General features: G+C 42.0%; 1 protein-coding gene and 1 long non-coding RNA gene across 2 annotated transcripts in view; one reads left to right on the top strand and one right to left on the bottom strand.

The window, feature by feature from the left end:
* Positions 1-359: 359 nt before the first annotated feature.
* Positions 360-21,274, top strand: part of LOC112245008 (glutamate receptor ionotropic, kainate 2) — a 230,188-nt gene continuing 209,273 nt past the window's right edge. Inside the window, exons 1-2 of the mRNA XM_042309814.1 lie at positions 360-452; positions 4,069-4,449. Of these exons, the coding sequence (XP_042165748.1) occupies positions 4,332-4,449 (118 nt within the window). The 5' untranslated portion in view covers positions 360-452; positions 4,069-4,331. The remainder of the gene's footprint in view (positions 453-4,068; positions 4,450-21,274) is intronic.
* Positions 12,190-13,289, bottom strand: LOC121841442. Its single transcript, XR_006080473.1, has 2 exons — positions 12,729-13,289; positions 12,190-12,587 (listed from the first exon to the last, which is right to left on the bottom strand). It is a non-coding gene; the product is annotated as an uncharacterized LOC121841442 (long non-coding RNA).

The raw sequence follows: 21,274 nt of genomic DNA, 5'->3' as shown, positions 1-21,274 counted from the left end.
AACATTTTGTCCCGCACCATCCTTGTATTGTTTTTCCATTTGATTAATTAAAGCTCAAATAAATTCAGCGCCATCACACACCGTTTTGCATAGAAGTTGAATGCACTGGTATGGATTAAATAATCCATTAATTGCATTAATTGATTAATTCGCCACTAAAGTGATTATAAGACATGCGTAAAGTCCACCCTGCCCCAGCCCTTGTCCCCCATGCTACAGGTATCCCCACCTCACCTCGACTTGGAGATCCACCCGGCTCTGGGTCGGGTCCATCCACCGGTCGGTGTGCAGGTCCCCTGTTGCTTTAAGCAGTGTGTTTTTTCGACCAACAGGAGGCGTGTCTTCCCCACGGCCGGAGCGGAGCGCAGCGAGACGCGAGTCTGAAGGAACCGATCTGGCTCGTCTCTCTATCGGAACAAATCAACTACTTTCTCAGCTCATTCTAATCGAAGGTAAGCGTCGCATCCTTTTTCATAATTGTATGATTATCTGTCGGTTATTTGTGTAATTTAACAGCTTGTACTCCCCTCTGCTTGGGTGTGTAAGGTTCGAATGCCTAGTATGTTGAATTTTACAGGTGAGACAGAAGTGAGAGAATTAGGCTATCCACCTCGTCTCTTTCATCGAAGATATCACACAAAACGTGACGATTATATATAAAACTATGTCTCCCGATTTACACCGGTTCATTTACACTAGTCTATTCGATGATGAATTGTGCATTTATATTTTGGGAATGCGGCGCGTCGTGTCACAATGTGCGCTCTGCGCACCTCTGCCAGTAGAAACAATTACAATGTCTTAAAGGTTTCGACTTGTTAGTTAATAGGACAAAACCATGTCGATACGTGACCTGTCTTACTATTTAAAATGCGTGTCCCCTCTCGAGTCCCTCCTCTCGTTGCTGATGCATACAATGTTGTGGGGTTGAAAATACATTATGGGGTCATTAAATGAATACCGTACAAATCGTGGCTGTCAATGGCGTTGAAGTTATCCGCTTTATGAATGATCCATAGATAATGAGTAATCAGGCTGGGTGGAAAGGAACCGACTGGCTGCGCATGTAAATTCCACAGCTGATGAGCACATAACCCGCGCGCACCACAGCCCTAAATCAAGTTTATGATCAGATGGTAGATGGATATTGCACAGTGCCTTAAAACAGCACCGATGATGCCCAAAGTGCTATTTGGAGAGCTCTTACAAAGTAACCAGAAAAAGCTGGTCGTTAAACTGGATATGTATAAGAATCCCTGCAGAAATAGTTTGAGTTTACAACTGGCATCCGTGCCAACTGATTGTGCGCGAGTCACCGCCAACTCCCTACTTCTATTCGCTCATTGCGCGCGACTGGCTTCATGTGTATAACGTTGTAAAGCACTTGCCTTAGCCTACACATGTTAAAGTATGACATTGACAATGTTTTCATTTAGTAAGGGCCACAGAAAATAAGACAAAACATTTCAGTGTAATTGTAGTTATCTTCATGGATCCCATGCGTACATTTCCTCATCCTCGGTCAGCTGAATGGTATTCTCAAACCAGATGGAAAATATATATATATTGGAACGGTTAGTTTAAAGAGAAACAAGGCGCATATTAATTCTTTACAAACAAGTAAACTGTTAAAAGTCACTGCATTTATCCTCAAAAATACCTCAGAAGCATGTATCCATATCTGTCGCTCTATTTAATGTACATTTTATGACAGCTATAGGCAATTAAATCACCATAAATCCCTGTCGATCGTTGACTTTTTACTGGGTCATCTCGGCACATTTGTATTATTTATTATTGAGGGAGAGTGAAAAGACCATTTCTTACTCATATATGGACATGGAACGGCACTCGGGTTTTAAGCCAACATGTAAATGCCGAGCTATATTTGTATGTTACACAAGGAATTAAACGAGACATCATATAGCTTTACATAACAGAAGGAATCCGAACACATCTGTCTTTGTAAAGGCAGATTATGCGGTCGGTTTGTCAAACGGAGAAAGAAAGGGCGTAGGCATACTTGGAGTTAGTAAGTAGGCGTTTGTCTTACTTTCAGTCAAGCTGATTGAGTCCATTTGCATTACTCGGAAATATTATTGACGCCGTTGGAGGCTACACCATCGAAGATCCACCCGGGGTCTCGTGCAGCAGTCTCACACACTGACTGCAATAAAAGTGTTTCACAGCCCCTCGTATATTTCTCGGGCGGCTTGAAACGCAGACGCAAGAAGCTCTCCTGTTCGGAAATACTTGTCGAATGCTCTCGGGAGCTGTTCATTAAATAACGACAGAGGCTATATGCAACTCTGAATATCCAAAGTGAAAAAATAAAGACAAAGAAACATACATTTTATCATCAAACAAACATAGGTTAGGCTATGTAAAGTTAGGTCTAATTCGAGTAGTGTTCGAAGGTGACCGCGACGCTGTCCATGGTTCTGAAATCCGCGCTGCACAAGTCTACACATACGGCCAGTGAAGGTGAATACAACTACACCTGGCGTGGTTTTAGTGAAAAGGAACACAAATATATTGCATCTACTGTATAGAACTAATGACACAAATAATATGTTCATGATTAATATCTATATAATTAATACGTATACATTAATGTAATAGTATTATGCATTTAGAGATACAAATTACATCCAAGTGTAATGCATCTTTAATAACTGTTGCCCGTACTTTTGGACGGTGTGTAGGTAGAATAGGCTAGTCCTGTCCGTTTCCAAGTGATGTCGTACCCTGTATGGTCCTGGCGTTTGTATTTGTCATACAATCTAATGTTAAAATGGTTTTAGGCCTTCTCTATATTTTAACCACTCCAGACAATATTATTTATAATTGCCATCTGTAATCATATCCATAGATTTAGGCCTATGAAACAGAACACATATTCTTGAAATTTGAAGTTAATTTAATGACAGAAATCATGGCCTTCTAATTGTATAACTTCACAAATAATTTAACAACACGCCTACTTTGATATTGGCTGTATAACTTTTGAATTACATGATCTGAGAATAAACTTATTTCACAACTTTTAATATATATGTTTTTATGAAAGTTCTACAGTGCTACAATACTCAGCCCATGTTATTGACAATTGATGACCAAATTGGAATCCCTTATTATCCTATGTTTACATTGTCATGAAGTTTAGCAGTACACTACTAAAAAAAATCTGAATATAACCAACAAGGGTTATATTGCTTGCTTCATATATGGTACCCCTAAAGGTTATATTTAGAACCCTTTTATAGGGTTCTATTATCAGAACCCCAGGGGTTCTTCTTCACTGAACCAAAATTGGTTCGTTATAGAACCCTTGGGTTCCATATAGGGTTCTAAATGGAACTCATTTCGGTTCTTTATAGAGCCTTTAGGAGTGCCATATATGAAGCAAGCATAGAACCCTTTTGGTTCTATCCAGAACCTTTTTTTCTAAGAGTGTACAATGTCAAAACTAGTACAAATAGAACATCGAAAAGAAAATCTTTCTCAGTGACAGCATAGCTCTGTGAAAAAAATATTAGCTCAGCAATAGGCTATTCATCAAAATTGGACTTGAGACAGTTTTGGTTCACAAACCTCTCACACGACTCCAAGGCTGAGCAATCCCGATCTAGAGAGGCAATCTTTTTAACATCATAGATTGATTTTACAATCGCTCGGCATGGCACCAGTCCACTGTCAGCAGCCACGGCCATTGAATGAACCGAGCAAAACCGTGAATAACATAAAGAAAGTACCGGGTGCCAGCACGAGACACCCGGGGAAAGATGGCCATTTCGATGTCAGATATGGATCGGAAGCGATGTGTGGTCAGCAGCACCTGCGAAATATACCCAATCTTTCCTCTCTCGCGCTCACACTAATCTTGGCTCGACGTCAGATGCTGTGCGGCAGTGCAGCAGAATGCTAGCTTCAGACAGCTGAGACTGCCTGGAAGGTTTAGGCTCGCTAGCCTTCTGCAATTCTGCCAGCGTTCGTCTCTTGAGAAGGGATTCTGACTTGGAAACTCAAACCCCCCTTCTTCCCCTTTCATGTCCATCTCTCTTTCAGACCGCCCGTGAATGGATTTCTCCCGGATTTGCCCAGACTATCATGGATGCCCCACCGTTAGCTGAGTGGGAAGGTTGTTTCTTGGCGCAGTGAGCTGGACACGCAGCGCTTGCTAATGGATCTGGGGAAACGAATGATACCTTCTCCCTGACTGACCATGCCGTGATCTTGCCGTGGACCGTCACCCTGTTTAACGTCAAAAGAAACATTTCGGGGGAATCTACCGATCCAGGGAATAAATACTGTGGCATCACACAGACACCATGAAGATTACCTCCCCGCTCATAAGTAAAGCGAGATTCAGGTGCACCGTCAGGCTTCTACTGCTGCTATTACTATGTGTGGGATATTCTCGCGGGATGCCACATGTTTTAAGATTTGGTAAGATTGCTATTTTCCTTCTCTGTTAAACATTCTTACTGTCTTGATGTAGTAGCCTAGCTATTCCCTAACTCTGTAACTGTTGTCATTTCATGTCTGGGCTCCATAGCTGTCTTATATACTTCCTAGTAGACGTGTTGCCGTGACCCCACGGGTCCTCTTGTCCCAGACTTATTGGAGTGAGCGCGTGCGCCCCGGAGCCACATCCCCTAAATAACTACTACCCCTATGCACGGTGTTGTTTACCACAGCTGTCTAGGGACATTGCATTATCTCTTTTGTCCTGAAACCTTCATGCATGACAACATTTCCATGCAGAATGATCCGACAGCAGACTAGTACAACTGGAGTCCATATAGAAACATATATAGCCTACAATTATGCATAACTGGATTTGATCATCATTTGTGGAATTTGTTTCAAATATGCGATGGAGGAAAAGCAACTTTTCCAAATAGCAGTGTCTGATTATGTCTTTATGCCAAAGTGCCATGTTGTTGGTGAATCATTTTTGTTGGAGAATAAATTATTGGTGGAACTTGTTGCTATGGTGCTGATATTTCTAAGTTTGCATAATAAACCTAGTGTGCGTGAGAGAGATAGAAATAATGAGAATGAGAGAGAGAGAGAGAGAGAGAGCATGTAGCCAGAAAGCTTGCAACAGTTGGCAACAACGTGGCGCCTATGTTGATCATTACCTCACATTAATGTTAGTTACATAGATATTTGGATCATATAGGCCTATTCATGGCCGACATCAACACAAGACCCATTTTTGTTATAGACGCATTCAAAAAAAGAATGAAGAAATGACTGACTGAAGAAATGCGCGCTAAATCCCCCATCCATCTAAACGCATTTAAACACGTCCATTTCTCGAAGTATGACGTGTCCGATTATGAACAGAAAGAACCCTAACCAACCAAGCCATGTAGTTGAATATGAGTGCAGTACAGTCAATGCCTACGCAACTATTGAACACAGCGAGCCTTGATAATGACAGCCAGCAGCGTGAAGCAAAGGATACATGCTAGAGTTTGATCTTCCCTTTCGTTGTTCGCTCTGAGTTCGGTACGTTACTATTAGCAAGCATTTAAAGGAATCCATTGTTCTAACTGAGCACATCTCTTCCATTGTCGACTCCAAGGAAAGACTGCATAGGCTTACAGAACAAACATAGGGTAGACTATCAGTATTGCACTGTACAAATGAAGTCTGACGTTTACATACACCTTAGCAAAATACATTTAAACTTGGTTTTCACAATTCCTGACATTTAATCCTAGTAAAAATTCTGTGTTATATAATTTAGGATCGTCACTTTATTTTAAGAATGTGAAATGTCAGAATAATAGTAGAGAGAATGATTTATTTAAGCTTTTATTTATTTCATCACATTCCCAGTGGGTCAGACGTTTACATACACTCAATTAGTATTTGGTAGCATTGCCTTTAAATTGTTTAAATTAACTTGGGTCAAACGTTTCAGGTAGCCTTCCACAAGCTTCCTACAATAAGTTGGGTGAATTTTGGCCCGTTCCTCCTGACAGAGCTGGTGTAACCGAGTCAGGTTTGTAGGGCTACTTGCTCGCACACACTTCTTCAGTTCTGCCCACACATTTTCTATAGGATTGTGGTCAGGGCTTTGTGATGGCCACTCCAATACCTTGACTTTGTTGTCCTTAAGCCATTTTGCCACAACATTGGAAGTATGCTTGGGGTCATTGTCCATTTGGAAGACCCATTTGCGACCAAGCTTTATCTTCCTGACACATGTCGTGAGATGTTGCTTCAATATATCCACAATTTTTTTCTGCCTTATGATGCCATCTATTTTGTGAAGTGCACCAGTCCCTCCTGCAGCAAAGCACCCCCACAACATGATGCTGCCACCCCTTGCTTCATGGTTGGGATGGTGTTCTTCAGCTTGCAAGCCTCCCCCCTTTTCCTCCAAACATAACGATGGTCGTAATGGCCAAACAGTTCTAATTTTGTTTCATCAGACGAGAGGACATTTCTCCAAAAAGTACAATCTTTGTCCCCATGTGCAGTTGCAAACCGTAGTCTGGCTTTTTTATGGCGGTTTTGGAGCAGTGTCTTCTTCCTTGCTGAGCGGCCTTTCAGGTTATGACGATGTAGGACTCGTTTTACTGTGGATATAGATACTTTTGTACCTGTTTCCTCCAGCATCTTCACAAGGTCCTTTGCTGTTGTTCTGGGATTGTACCAAAGTACGTTCATCTCTAGAAGACAGAACGTTTCTCCTTCCTGAGCGGTATGACGGCTGCTTGGTCCCATGATGTTTATACTTGTGTACTATTGTTTGTACAGATGAACGTGGTACCTTCAGGCGTTTGAAAATTGCTCCCAAGGATGAACCAGACTTGTGGAGGTCTACAATCTTTTTTTCTGAGGTGTTGGCAGATTTCTTTTGATTTTCCCATGATGTCAAGCAAAGAGTCATTGAGTTTGAAGGTAGTCTTTGAAATACATCCACAGGTACACCTCCAATTGACTCAAATTATGTCAATTAGCCTATCAGAAGCTTCTAAAGCCATGACATCATTTTCTGGAATTTTCCAAGCTGTTTAAAGGCACAGTCAACTTAGTGTATGTAAACCTCTGACCCACTGTATTTGTGATTACAGTGAATTATAAGTGAAATAATCTGTCTGTAAACAATTGTTGAACAAATTACTTGTGTCATGCACAAAGTAGATGGGCTAACCGACTTGCCAAAACTATAGATTGTTAACAATACATTTGTGGAGTGGTTAAAAAATTAGTTTTAATGACTCCAACCTAAGTGTATGTAAACTTCAAACTTCAACTGTATATAGGCTACCTTCTGCACTTGCATAGCCCTCAGGGGCTAAAGAACACAGTTTGTAAAGGGTAGGCAATGTGATCAGCAGTTTTCAGGAGTGTGCTTTAATTGTACATATACAATTATCTGTGTCCTCTCACTGCATCACGGCCGTTCCTGTTATTTCTGTCATTTTCTTTATCCCTCTAAAGAATTTTACATCATGTTGTATTCACCCATCCACTGCAACTGTAGTCTGTTAGTTTTTCAGAAAACACACACACACGCGCGCGCGCGCGCACCGGAAGCCCTGATTGTAATGCACTGCCACTATGGCAACAAGCTGGGCCTCTGCTGCTACCACACGCCAATCTGAAAGCGCTGTCTCACAAACAGAACATGGAGAGTTGTAGGAAAGCATTAAGTATTGGTCTACGCTTCAACCACTCTCTCCCCTCTTCCCCCCTGGTAATCCATCTCTGTATGTGCCCCCGGATAATCTTTGTGTCTGAAGATACACTTTCTATACACTCACACTTGTGTTCACAAAGTCATAATCTCCAAACGACCCTTTATATGCCTCGCTAGGACGGCCACGCCAGCTATACGTTGCAGGTCCAGATGGCAAGTTTCAGCACCACTGACAGAGGAAAGCGCCTCCTCACGCCGGTGTATGAACACTGCTTTATTCTACTAGAGCAGAAACACACTATTAGTGGAAGGCTTGTTAAAGGAGCAGATTTATTTTGGCTGCAGTTGTGAAACAATCTCCCTGCTCTTTTTAAAGACTGTGTTATCCTGCTTTACTCGTCGTTAGGGTTATAGGACAGAGTTATCCTTTTTGAGGACACAACGCAGTATACAGCTAACATCAGCGGAGGCTGCTGGGGGGCTCATAATAATGGCTGGAATGGAGTAAATGGAACGCTATCAAACACATTAAAGACATGTAAGACCATTTAGAAGTAAATAGTAACATTCAATATTTATGTTAATAATACTAATTATGTGCTTCTATTATACTGTAAAAATACAGTACCAGTCAAAAGTTTGGACACACCTACTCATTCAAGTTTTTTTTGTTTTTTTTTAAACTATTTTCTACATTGTAGAATAATAGCGAAGACATCAAAACTATGAAATAACACATATAAAATCATGTAGTAACCAAAAAAGTGTTAAAACAAATCAAAATATATTTTCGATTTTAGATTCTTCAACGTAGCCACTCTTTGCCTTGATGACAGCTTTGCACACTCTTGGCATTCTCTCAACCAGCTTCATGAGGAATACTTTTCCAACAGTCTTGAACTAGTTCCCTCATATGCTGAGCACTTGTTGGCTGCTTTTCCTTCACTCTGCGGTCCAACTCATCCCAAACCATCTCAATTGGGTTGAGGTCGGGGGATTGTGGAGGCCTGGTCATCTGATGCAGCCCTCCATCACTCTCCTTCTTTGTCAAATAGCCCTTACACAGCCTGGATGTGTGTTGTGGGTCAATGCCCTATTGAAAAACACATGATAGTCCCACTAAGTGCAAACCAGATGAGATGACGTATCACTGCAGAATACTATGGTAGCCATGCTGGTTAAGTGTTCCTTGAATTCTAAATAAATCACAGAAAGTGTCACCAGCAAAGCACCCCCACACCCTAACACCTCCTCCTCCATGCTTTACAGTGGGAAATACACATGCGGAGATCATCCGTTCACCTACTCATGGTCTCACAAAGACACAGTGTTTGGAACCAGAAATCTCACATTTAGACTCATCAGACCAAAGGACAGATTTCCACCAGTCTAATGTACATTGCTCGTGTTTCTTGGCCCAAGCAAGTCTCTTCTTCTTATAGGTGTCCTTTAGTGGTTGTTTCTTTGCAGCAATTCAACCACGAAGGCCTGATTCACACAGTCTCCTCTGAACAGTTGATGTTGAGATGTGTCTGTTACTTGAACTCTGTGACGCATTTATTTGGGTTGCAATCTGAGGTGCAGTTAACTCTATTGGACTTATCCTCTGCAGCAGAGGTAACTATGTGTCTTCCTTTCATGTGGCAGTCCTCATGAGAGCCAGTTTCATCATTTTGCTCGACGGTTTTTGCGAATTCACTTGAAGAAACTTTCAAAGTTCTTCACATTTTCCGGGTTGACTAACTTTCATGTCATTAATGTGTTTGATTCCATTCCATTTACTCCATCCCAGCCGTTATGAGCCGTCCTCTCAGCAGCCTTCTGCAAAACGATGTTTAATATTATTAGTCATAATGCTTTTATTTATTCATTTGAACTCAAAAATAATAAAATAATACTGTATTATTAATTGATAGGTAAAGCATTATTGACACAGCCAATCTTATATTGTACATTTAAAATATTACTACTTTAGTTTTGGCTGCATAAATCACTAAGACTTGTTTTACATTAGATAAGGAAATCCTTCAATATGTTTCAACAGAATTAGTTAATTAAGGGATGTAGGTTATTTCTGTGCTTTAAATCAAATAATATTTTTTTGGTCACATACACATGTTTAACAGATGTTATTTTGTGTGTCATGGAATTGTAAAGATTCTCGTCCTCCTCTCCTGAGGAGGAGTAGTCAGAAGGATCAGAGGACCAATGCGCAGCGTGGTATGTGTTCATGCTCTTTATTACAACAAGCGAACACTGAAACAAAACAACAAACGACACGTGAAAATACCATCCGAAACAGTTCCGTGTGGAACACACAGACACAGAAAATAAACACTCACGAAACACAAGTGAGAAAAGGCTACCTAAGTATGATTCTCAATCAGAGACAACTAACAACACCTGCCTCTGATTGAGAACTATACCAGGCCAAACGCAAACACAACATAGAAAACGGAACATAGACAACCCACCCAACTCACGCCCTGACCATACTAAAACAAAGACAAATCAAAGGAACTAAGGTCAGAACGTGACAGAAATGTTTGTACTTAGAAGCTAGAAGCAGAGCTTCCCTATCCTGTCGGCACCATCTTGCCTTTTGATCAGTGCAGTCAGCAATCACCTTGTCAGTGCTTCTCAGTCTCTAGTGCAAGGGCGAGTTGTAAATCAGTGCGTGTGTGGGGTAGGGGATCCAGTGTACAACATTGGTACCATAGAAATATAATCTATGGATTATATTTCAACGACTGGTACAGTAGAGTACAATACAGTAGCTGTTCTTCTGTAGAACACAGATGGTGGATGGAAGTGTCCTGTGTGTTCCGTCAAGTCATCACATTCTATCACTGCTCCTGGGATAAAGACTGGAGCCTGGTGGAGGTAGAGACATCGGCAGCTAGCTAGCTGGCTGGCTGGCTGGCTGGCAGGCAGGCAGAAAGGCAGGCCCCACCCCTACAGCTTTTGACTGAGGACATTGTGTTTATCAGTTAATCAAGAATGACAATCTGATTGTTTTTTTTATCTCCCAAAAGACATCATGTCACTATCCATATCTAGAATTGCTGTCTATATGTTGCCTGAACTGTTGAGCGTCTGTCTATATGTTGCCTGTATACTGTTATCTAAACAGATGCGATTTGCACAGTCCTCCTGGAGGCTTGATTGATTTAGAATAGGAGGATATGTTTCGCTCGTCTGTTCCAGTCAGCCTCTACTGTGTGTTCATCAATAGGATATAACCTCTGGAAGCTCTGATAAACTGAGCGATGGTAAGGTCAGGTGTGTTCGTCATAGTGTTGTATGGAGGGGCAGTCAGCAGTTTAGTATCTAATGATTATGTACAGCAGAGTAAAATGAGAAATACTCCCAGTCCTTCACACAACAACTTTCTAAAAGCTTTCAGGAAAAAGAGCCTGTCAATAACACAGAAAGCCTGACAACACACAGAACAAAAGCTCCCTCCTCCACACTCCTTCCTCTCCCCTCAAATAACTTGTAAATAAGAAGATTTGCGGAGAATGCGAGCTACTTAGAGACAATGCTTGGCTAAGCGGATCATTGAGAGGCGCGGGGGAGAGTTAGTAGTTAAGTATAAAATGAAGGTGATTGGCAGAACCAGTCTCTATTGAACGCCTGGCTAATGTGTTCAGATGATCTGTTTACAGTTTAGCGCAATCGTTAGGAGGGGAGAATTGTTTGGACACGCAGACACACACACACACTTGCGCACACACGCACAAAGTGGGAGATATGAGTGATTATAAAAACCAACATGCCCATTTCGCACCTGCTAGTAAATGAGCTCTCCAACTGTTCTCACTTGATGGGTTATGTGGCTCAGAGGTGTGAAGCAGACTCTGTCAAAAGAGGGGTTTATACATCAGGTAGGAAGTGAAATGAAATTCATTCCACCATGCTGCAGGTGCTGTTGTGGGAGGATTATTTAGAATATTTTCTTGACAAAGAACATGGTGGCATGAGAGTGTCCTGATTTATAACTGTGATTCTGCTCTATATTATGCTGTGTATGTACTGTAGCTAGCATGTTGTTTCAGGTCAACTAGCTTCATTGATTCAACACATGGACTACTGAATAATATTGTTGATGAGAGAGAGAAACAGAAAGAGATATGCAGGTAACTGCCAACAAATTGTCTTAGTGTCCCACAATTGTTTACACATTTTTGGGAAAATGGACCAAAGAGTCAGCAAATGTCTAAAACACATAACTACAAACACAAAATGCAAAACTCTACAAATCTCTAGCAAAAACAAACACTGCCTTCCAGACAGTTTCTCTTTCCAAAATATATATATTTTTGCATCAAAATAACACGTGTCATATGAAGTCTACCAACCAACAACACACTGATTTGCTCAACACAAAACCCTCCTATGAATATCCCAGTAGTAGGTTTATGCCTTTTGCATTTTCAGTGTTACACTGTAACCGGTTGTAAAGATTGTTACAGCAATGTATACATACTCAAATATACATAAATAAACACACAGAAATGCAATACAGTAACAAAAACATTGTAATTTATTTCTCAAATGCTGTATATGTAACACTTTTGATACCAAACAGGAGAAAACCAGGAAAAACATTCAGTAAGATAAAGGGTTTTCTGTACAAAAATACAAAATGAAAGTGGCTCATTCTTTCAAATCTCTAACAAAGACAAAAACACATGTAAAATGTAAGAAAATAGACATTAGGCTGCATCCTGCCTCCTATTTTGTTCTGGCCACAGCACCTCATCTACATCACAAGCCATGTTCTATCTGGCTAAACAGCAGTGAAAGAATCTTCCGGAGTGACTGATCCAGCCGCCGAAAGCCCCCACACCCACTTCCTTTGCCTGGAGAAGAGGCATGCGTGCGAGGGGATGGCGGTCATACACCTTCCATCGCCATGCTGAAAAAAATATATTAAATTGGGTTTAGGAATGGGGAATATGGTGGGAGGTAAAGAAACCTAAATTGTGGGTGGTCGATGAACCAGTTGCAGACCAGAGCAGCCCGGTAGAAACTCACGTTGTCCCAAATGACAACATACCTGGACTGTTCTGGTCCACCCTCTGCTCGGCTGGAATGAGGATGCCATGTAGTGTGTCCAGGAATGTGATGAGAAGGGCAGTGTGATAGGGACCAAGGTTGGCATGGTGATGGAGGACGCCTTGCTGGCTAACGGCTGCGCACATGGAGATATTCCCGCCATGCTGTACAGGGACATTCACAATGACACGGTGGCCAATAACGTTCCGTCCCTTTCTTTTGGCTAGGCTGAAGCCAGCCTCATCAATGTAAATATAAACGTGCTGAATTGCAGCGGCATCCAGCTCCAAGACTCTCTGAAACAGACAACAAGACAATATGTGACAGACCTAGCGCAGTCAATATGGTGAGGCACAATACACTGGATTACAGTACTTTACAGTTTTTTACAATCACTTACACACTAAAAGTGGTATTTGAGGCACACTCAGTGAAACCATTAACTCATGAACCGAATCTTCAATCAATCAAATGTATTTACATCAGCTGATGTCACAAAGTGTTGTACAGAAACCCAGCCTAAAACCCCAAACATCAAGCAATGCAGGTGTAGAAGCACGGTGGCTAGGAAAAACTCCCTAGAAAGGCCAGAACCTAGGAAGAAACCTAGAGAAGAACCAGGCTATGAGGGGTGGCCAGTCCTCTTCTGGCTGTGCCGGGTGGAGATTATAACAGGACATGGCCAAGATGTTCAAATGTTCATAGATGACCAGCAGGGTCAAATAATAATAATCAATCACAGTAATTGTAGAGGGTGAAACAGATCAGCACCTCAGGAGTAAATGTCAGTTGGCGTTTCATAGCCGATCATTCAGAGTATCTCTACCACTCCTGCTGTCTCTAGAGAGTTTAAAACAGCAGGTCCGGGACAGGTAGCACGTCCGGTGAACAGGTCAGGGTTCCATAGCCGCAGGCAGAACAGTTGAAACTGGAGCAACAGCACGACTAGGGGGACTGGAGACAGCAAGGAGTCATCAGGCCAGGTAGTCCTGAGGCATGGTCCTAGGGCTCAGGTCCTCCGAGAGAAAGAAAGAGACAGAATTAGAGAGAGCATACTTCAATTCACACAGGACACCGGATAAGACAGGAGAAATACTCCAGATATAACAGACTGGCCCTAACCCCCCGACACAAACTATTTCAGCATAAATACTGGAGGCTGAGACAGGAGGGGTCGGGAGACACTGTGGCCCCGTCCGACGATACCCCCGCACAGGGCCAAACAGGCAGAATATAACCCCAGCCACTTTGCCAAAGCACAGCCCCCACACCACTAGAGGGATATCTCCAACCACCAACCTACCATCCTGAGACAAGGCCGAGTATAGCCCACGAAGATCTCCCCCACGGCACAACCCAAGGGGGGGCGCCAACCCGGACAGGAAGATCATGTCAGTGACTCAACCCACTCAAGTGACACACCCATCCTAGGAACGACATGGAAGAGCATCAGTAAGCCAGTGACTCAGCCCCTGTAATAGGGTTAGAGGCAGAGAATCCCATTGGAGAAAGGGGAACCGGCCAGGCAGAGACAGCAAGGGCAGTTCGTTGCTCCAGTGTCTTTCCATTCACCTTCACACTCCTGGGCCAGACTACACTCAATCATATGACCCACTGAAGAGATAAGTCTTCAGTAAATACACTGCTCAAAAAAATAAAGGGAACACTTAAACAACACAATGTAACTCCAAGTCAATCACACTTCTGTGAAATCAAACTGTCCACTTAGGAAGCAACACTGATTGACAATACATTTCACATGCTGGTCATTTTTATACATGATCTTAAGCATGATGGAATGTTAATTGCTTAAATAACTCAGGAACCACACCTGTATGGAAGCACCTGAATTCAATACACTTTGTATCCCTAATTTGCTCAAGTGATTCCTTTATTTTGTCAGGTACCTGTATATAGAGAGAGACATAAAGGGATAGCTGGAGTAAGAGGGAGAGAGGAGCGAAGAGCAGTTTCTCGGCGGCTCTCACTCTCTCTTTGACCAGTCTATCCACCATGGAGCTGACTGTCCATTTGTCTAGAATGACCCACGACCTCCAGCACTCCTCTGATGGGAACCACTTCCCTTCAGTCACTGTGTGACTGCTCCCTTTGACCTCCTATAGTGGTAACAACATAAAGATACACAAGTTAGATATGTATTAGATTTGATTGTGATAGTATCCACCTTAAAGTCAAATCCAACTTTTCCATTGATTTAATATTCATACAGTATATTAGGTATATTCCTAATTACACCATCTATGTTGAAGGTAGTTTAGGTAATTGCATTACCACCTTGTTTTTGTAATCAAATTAGAACATGAGAGGATAAACTGATACATCAAATCAAATTGTATTTGTCACATACGCCGAATACATCTGGTGTAGACTTTACCGTGAAATGCTTGTTTACGAGCCCTTCCCAACAATGCAGAATTGGTACAGGGAGTACTAGTACCAGATCAATGTGCAGAGGTACGAGGTAATTGAGGTAGATACATTTAAATTCGATGAGTTTGCAGCATATTTCAGAGATAAGATAGCGAACATTAAGCTTGGTATCAGTCAAGCAAGACCTGATGAGAAGTTTGATGATATGTGCCCTAGCCTACCACGTAAAGGCACTATGGAGTTATTTTCTCTGGTTGACACAGACATGCTCAGGAAAGTGATATCACAACTTAAGCCTTCTACCTGCCATCTCAATCCTATCCTCACAACCTTCTTCAAAACAGTTTTTAATTGCATACCTGAAGAAGTGTAAGCTATTGTTAATCACTCCCTGTTCACGGGCACTTTCCCCACTGCACTAAAAACTAATGGAGAAACCCCTTCTGAAGAAAAGTCATCTCGATTCTTCAGCTCTTAGCAATTTTCGGCCAATCTCCAACCTTCCATTCTTAAGCAAAATTCTGTACCAACTGTATTTTAGAAAAGTTCCAATCTGGTTTTTGTGCCCACCACAGCACAGAGACAGCCTTAGTTAAAGTGGTGAATGATCTTAGAGCCAACACAGATGCCAAACAGCTCTGTCCTACTCTTGGATTTAGGTGCTGCATTCGACACGGTTGACCATGGTGTCCTTCTGGACAGACGAGAGGTGGGTTGGCCTCTCTGGTCCAGTTCTAAGTTGGTTTAGGACCTATTTTACCGGTTGAGAGTTGTCACCCTTTGTGAACATAACTAGAGAAAATAGATATCACATGTGGCGTTCCACATGTTTTGATTTTGGGTCAGGTATTGTTCAGTTCATATATGTTACCCCTTGGCAGTGTTATCAGAAAGCACAACATTGATTTTCACTGCTACACAGACAATACACAACTTTACATTTCTGTGTCCTCAGAGGATTTTATCTTCACAGATTATTAAACTGTATTAGTGATTTAAATACTTGGATGGCTCACAACTTCTTCCAGCTAAATCAAGACAAGACCGAGGTACTTATTATTGGAGTCAAAGTACAGAGAGAGAATCTGGCAGCAGATTTGAATTCACATCCAATAAAGATAAAACATAGGTGTCATTTTAGATTCAACCCAATTTCTGGTCACACATTAGGAATGTGACCAAAATAGCTTTTTACCACCTGAGGAACATTGCCACAGTGTGTCTGTTTCTATCTCAGGCTGATACAGGGAGACTCATCAATACTTTTATTACAAGCAGGCTTGACTACTGTAACGCTCTGTCTGGTTTATCCAAGAAATCAATTGGTCAACTGCAAAACATACAGAATGCTGCAACGCACATTACACTGGATTTAAAGTCTCTGCACTGGCTACCTGTGAGTTTTAGAATTAATTGTAAGATTATTCTATTAGATTTGAAATCAATCCACAATTGTGTACCCCAATATATATCAGGCATACCTTTAAGTTATGTACCCAGTAGGTCCCTCAGGTCCTCTGGCACTGGCCTTTTAACTATCACAATAACCTTGGACCAAGAGGCACGGAGAGGCAGCCTTTAGTTATTATGCCCCCAGCCTCTGGAATAGCCTGCCAGAGAACCTGAGGGAGGCAGGAACTGGATATATTTAAAAGGGATCTTAAAACACACCTTTTTTGCTCTGCTTTTCCTTACAGTGATTTTCAGTCTTTCAGTTTTCAATGGTTATTCTTTTGTTTTTCCTGTCTGAAATGTGCTATATAAATAAAGCTTGATTTCATATGTATATGAAAGAGTAAAGTGACTAGGCATCAGGATAGATAATAATACGAGTAAAATAAAGAACAGAGTAGCACCAGCTAATGATGAGTGTTAAAGTAGTGTGTGTGTGTGTGTGTAATATGTATGCATGTGTGTTTGTGTTGTGTCGGTATACATGTGTGCGTTGTGTGTTTGGGTTTTGTGTGGGAGTGTCAATGTAGTGTGTGTGAGTGTGTATGTTTATGCAGTAGTCTAGTGAGTGTTTATATGGTGTGTATACAGTATATAGTCTAGTGAGTGTGTATGTGATCTGCATATAATATATAGTCTAGTGAGCGTGTATATGGTGTGTTTACAGTATATAGCCTAGTGAGTGTATATGGTGTGTTTACAGTATATAGCCTAGTGAGAGTGTATATGGTGTGTTTACAGTATATAGCCTAGTGAGAGTGTATATGGTGTGTTTACAGTATATAGCCTAGTGAGAGTGTATATGGTGTGTTTACAGTATATAGCCTAGTGAGAGTGTATATGGTGTGTTTACAGTATATAGCCTAGTGAGTGTCCGTAGGGTCCGTGCAAGATAGACTCAGTGCAGAGAGGTTGGGTACCATTAGTGAACTATTTAGCAGTCTGGCTATTTAGCAGTCTTATGGCTTAGGGGTAGAAGCTGTTTCTGAGCCTGTCGGTCAGAGAGATGATGCTCCGGTACCGTTTCCCAAACGGTAGCAGAGTGAACAGTCTAAGGCTTGGGTGTCTGGAGTCTTTGGAAAATGCTCAGGCCTACACCACCTGATAGAGAGGTCCTGGATGGCATATGATATATGTTTACAATAACTTTCCAGAAGCATGCAAGCCAGGGGACCTACACATACCCTGGCTTTAATTAGTACACAGACAGAGATGTACATCGTCATATTAGAGGTCAGCTTCACAGGGCAAGTAAGGAAGCTATCATATCAATTACATGCTTGCTGCTGGTGTACTGCAGGCTGAACTGAGTTTGACCTCTATGAAGAAACTAATAATACCTGATGGAACCATCTAGTAGAGAGACTGATATATTTTAAAGTGTTGCGTTTCTATGTGGTTATGGGTGTGATATCAAGTTTTTGAATCTTTCCAGAAATCAGTGCTTAACTCCAGCATTGGGATTGCTTCTGCTGGAACTATCAGCAATCATAGTAAGACCCAGATGCAGATTGTCAAAGTCTGTTTAATGTTCCAACAGGGGCTAAGCAGAAGACAGGTCAGGGCAGGCAGAGGTACAGGTCGGCGGGAAGGCTTAGGGTCGGGGGGAGGCAGGGGTCAAGAGTTTATATATTGTGCCATCAGAACCTCTCGCACCAATAACTGCTTGGGAAGATGGGTCAAAAATGGTGTATAAAATGTTTAAATCAATTTAATGTCTTAATGGTGTGATAACTGTAGCTCACACTGTCGGTGGCAAGTATAATGCATCCTATGCTAGTCAAAGGAGAGGGGTGTTTCATGACATTGAGATGTGGGCATCAGTAAAACATTTATCTGTTGCCAAAGGAGCAACATTTAACCAACGCTGTCACCGTTAAATCACACACTGCAGCTACGACTGGTGATAAACCTGAGGGGCAGAGGAGAGTTATAAGGAACGATATGGTTCACACACACCTCAGTGCAAGAGGCATCACTGCAGTACCTGTTTCGAATCCAAGCTGCATCACATCCGGCTGTGATTGAGAGTCCCATAGGGCTGCGCATAATTGGCCCAGCGTCGTCCAGGTTTGACTGGGGTAGGCCAACATTGTAAATAAGAATCGGTTCTTCACTTACTTGCCGAGTTAAATAAAAGGTTACATTTAAAATAGCTCTCTTCCCATCAGAAAGTCTAGGTGATGAGAGGCTTGCACAGCGTCGGAGAGGACCTTGGCATGACCTGAGGGAACAAGAGATCTGCGCCTGTAAGCATGTTGCCTAACACCGTACCCAAACCGTCTATGTGCAAATTGATTTTGTCCCCCCACACCAAACGCGATCACGACACGCAGGATGAAATATCAAAACAAACAACCAATTATATTAATTTGGGGACATCTCAAAAAGCATTAAACATTTATGGCAATTTAGCTACCTAGCTTGCTGTTGCTAGCTAATCTGTCCTATTTAGCTAGATTACTGTTTCTAGCTAATTTGTCCTGGGATATAAAGGTTGAGTTGTTATTTTACCTGAAATGCACAAGGTCTGCTACTCTGACAATTAATCCACACATAAACCGGTCAACCGAATGGTTTCTAGTCATCTCTTCTCCTTCCAGGCTTTTTCTTCTTTGGACTTTATATGGCGATTGGCATCTGACTTTCATAGTTACCACGATGACCGACCGAACTCAATTAATCTTTCAATCACCCGCGTGGGTATAACCAATGAGGAGATGGCACGTGAGTATCTGCTTCTATAAACCAAGGGGGAGATGGGAGAGTCAGGATTTGCATCGCGTTCAGCGTCACAAATCGAACTGACTTCTATTTTAGCGCTTGGCAACGCAGACGGTAATTGGCGCGCGCGAGCAGTGTGGGTGCACTAATTGAATAACGTATGTTTAAATTTATTTTGCAACGCTCGCGCACGCGCATAATTTAATATGGGAGCCAGTGGGACAGGGGTCAAGGTCAAATAATGCAAGGAAGTGTTTTTAATGAGAAAGAGGGTTGCCACAGGGGGTGCCAATGGGTGGAAGCTTGACATTATCACAGGCATCAATGTTGAACATTATTGATTTCATTTCCTCATAGGCCTATCATATTTTATACTAATTGAATCTGTGTGTCTTGTAGGACTGGGAAGTGGGGTAGGATAGACGTTTTTCTGATTATATGTTTGAAGGAAGACACTACAGATTTGTGTCTCCTGTCTGATAGGTATTTTTGTGGAGGATGACATAGTATACTGTAATGTTGCATGGTTGTCACAGTATGGCTGTAGGCTAAATCTCATTATTTTGTCCTTTATTGAGGAGAATTCAACCAGATGATATGAAATTGACACCATAGAAAATGTAACCCTCCAATGGCTGCATTTCCAGTTCATGTCCTGGTTTAAAGACCACTTCCTGCTCAGGTGTTCTTCTCTCCCTACCTAGTCGTTATCGCAACAGGCTGACAGTATCACAATCACTACAACTTCCCCATGTTGTAGTCCTATCCTGCTTGTTTTTTTAAAGGTATGAACTAACATCGGTTGGATTAAGTGACATTATAGCTGGTAGCTGTCATTTTTCTCTAGGAGCTTTCATGCCACAAGGGGTTTCTAGAGGTGTGGTGTGTTTTGACTGCACCTGCAGCCTTCCATGCAGTCTCCTCCCCTCTTCTCCTCTCTCCCGGAAGAGGTGGTTTTTCCACTTCCATGCTTTTACATTAGAAGATGTGTGGATAAGCAAATATTAAGGCACAAACACCAACCTGCATAAATTCTTCCGTCACAGTGTGTCTTTGATTAAACAAATGTCCTATATCTTATTTACTAAAAATGCATGGCATCCCCGGTTATCTCCTGCACATTGTATCCAGAGAGACTGCTTCTTCTCCTCTTTACTACATTCTCAAAATGGCCCCTGTGTTTACCCTTCATTGCTAGATATTTTCTGCCTCTTGGATTCTCTCTCTGCTGTGTGTATATATAATCACCCTCCTCTCAACGCTAGGCTAGCTATCTTAAAATCACCTTGCATTTTTTTCAAAGGGTTGTAAAATGAATATAAAAAATATTTCTGTGAAATAATTGACTTTATTGGCCTTAGTTCTGCCAGTCTGAATTATCAGCTCCCTCAAATAGAGTTTAGCAGTGGCAGCTTTGTGGGTATTACACCATGTCCTGGCCCACAACCAGCAGACTCCCAGTAAATATATTTAAATCAACGCTAAGCTGCTTAAAATATTCATGTTTCACTCTCAGCTAGTTTATAGAAATGTGAAACTGTCTCCCACTCGCAAATCAGTTACACTGTTAAAAGTATATAATTGTAAGTTTTCAGGAACAAAAAAAAGGGAAAAGAGAGAGAGTAGCAGTGATGCATTAAACCCATGTGTGTGTGTGTGTCCACAGGGTTACACACAGAAATGGAGGGAGGAGAGTGGGAGGGCACATTCCTCTCAGGCCTGTGACGCTGTGATGCATGAAGCGATTTAATGTGCCTCATGAAGTGATTTTTCTCAAAGCCCCTCTTCCTTTCCACATCCCTCTATGGCTCCATCCCTCTATGGCTCCATCCCTCTATGGCTCCACCCCTCTATGGCTCCATCCCTCTATGGCTCCATCCCTCTATGGTGTCCTTCCCTCTATGGCTCCATCCCTCTATGGTGTCCTTCCCTCTATGGCTCCATCCCTCTATGGCTCCATCTCTCTATGGCTCCATCCCT

This window comes from Oncorhynchus tshawytscha, linkage group LG03, assembly GCF_018296145.1.
Source record: "Oncorhynchus tshawytscha isolate Ot180627B linkage group LG03, Otsh_v2.0, whole genome shotgun sequence".
NCBI classification, from domain to species: domain Eukaryota; kingdom Metazoa; phylum Chordata; class Actinopteri; order Salmoniformes; family Salmonidae; genus Oncorhynchus; species Oncorhynchus tshawytscha.
The sequence above is the reverse complement of the archived record's forward strand: the minus strand, read 5'-3'. Positions and strand labels throughout refer to the sequence as shown.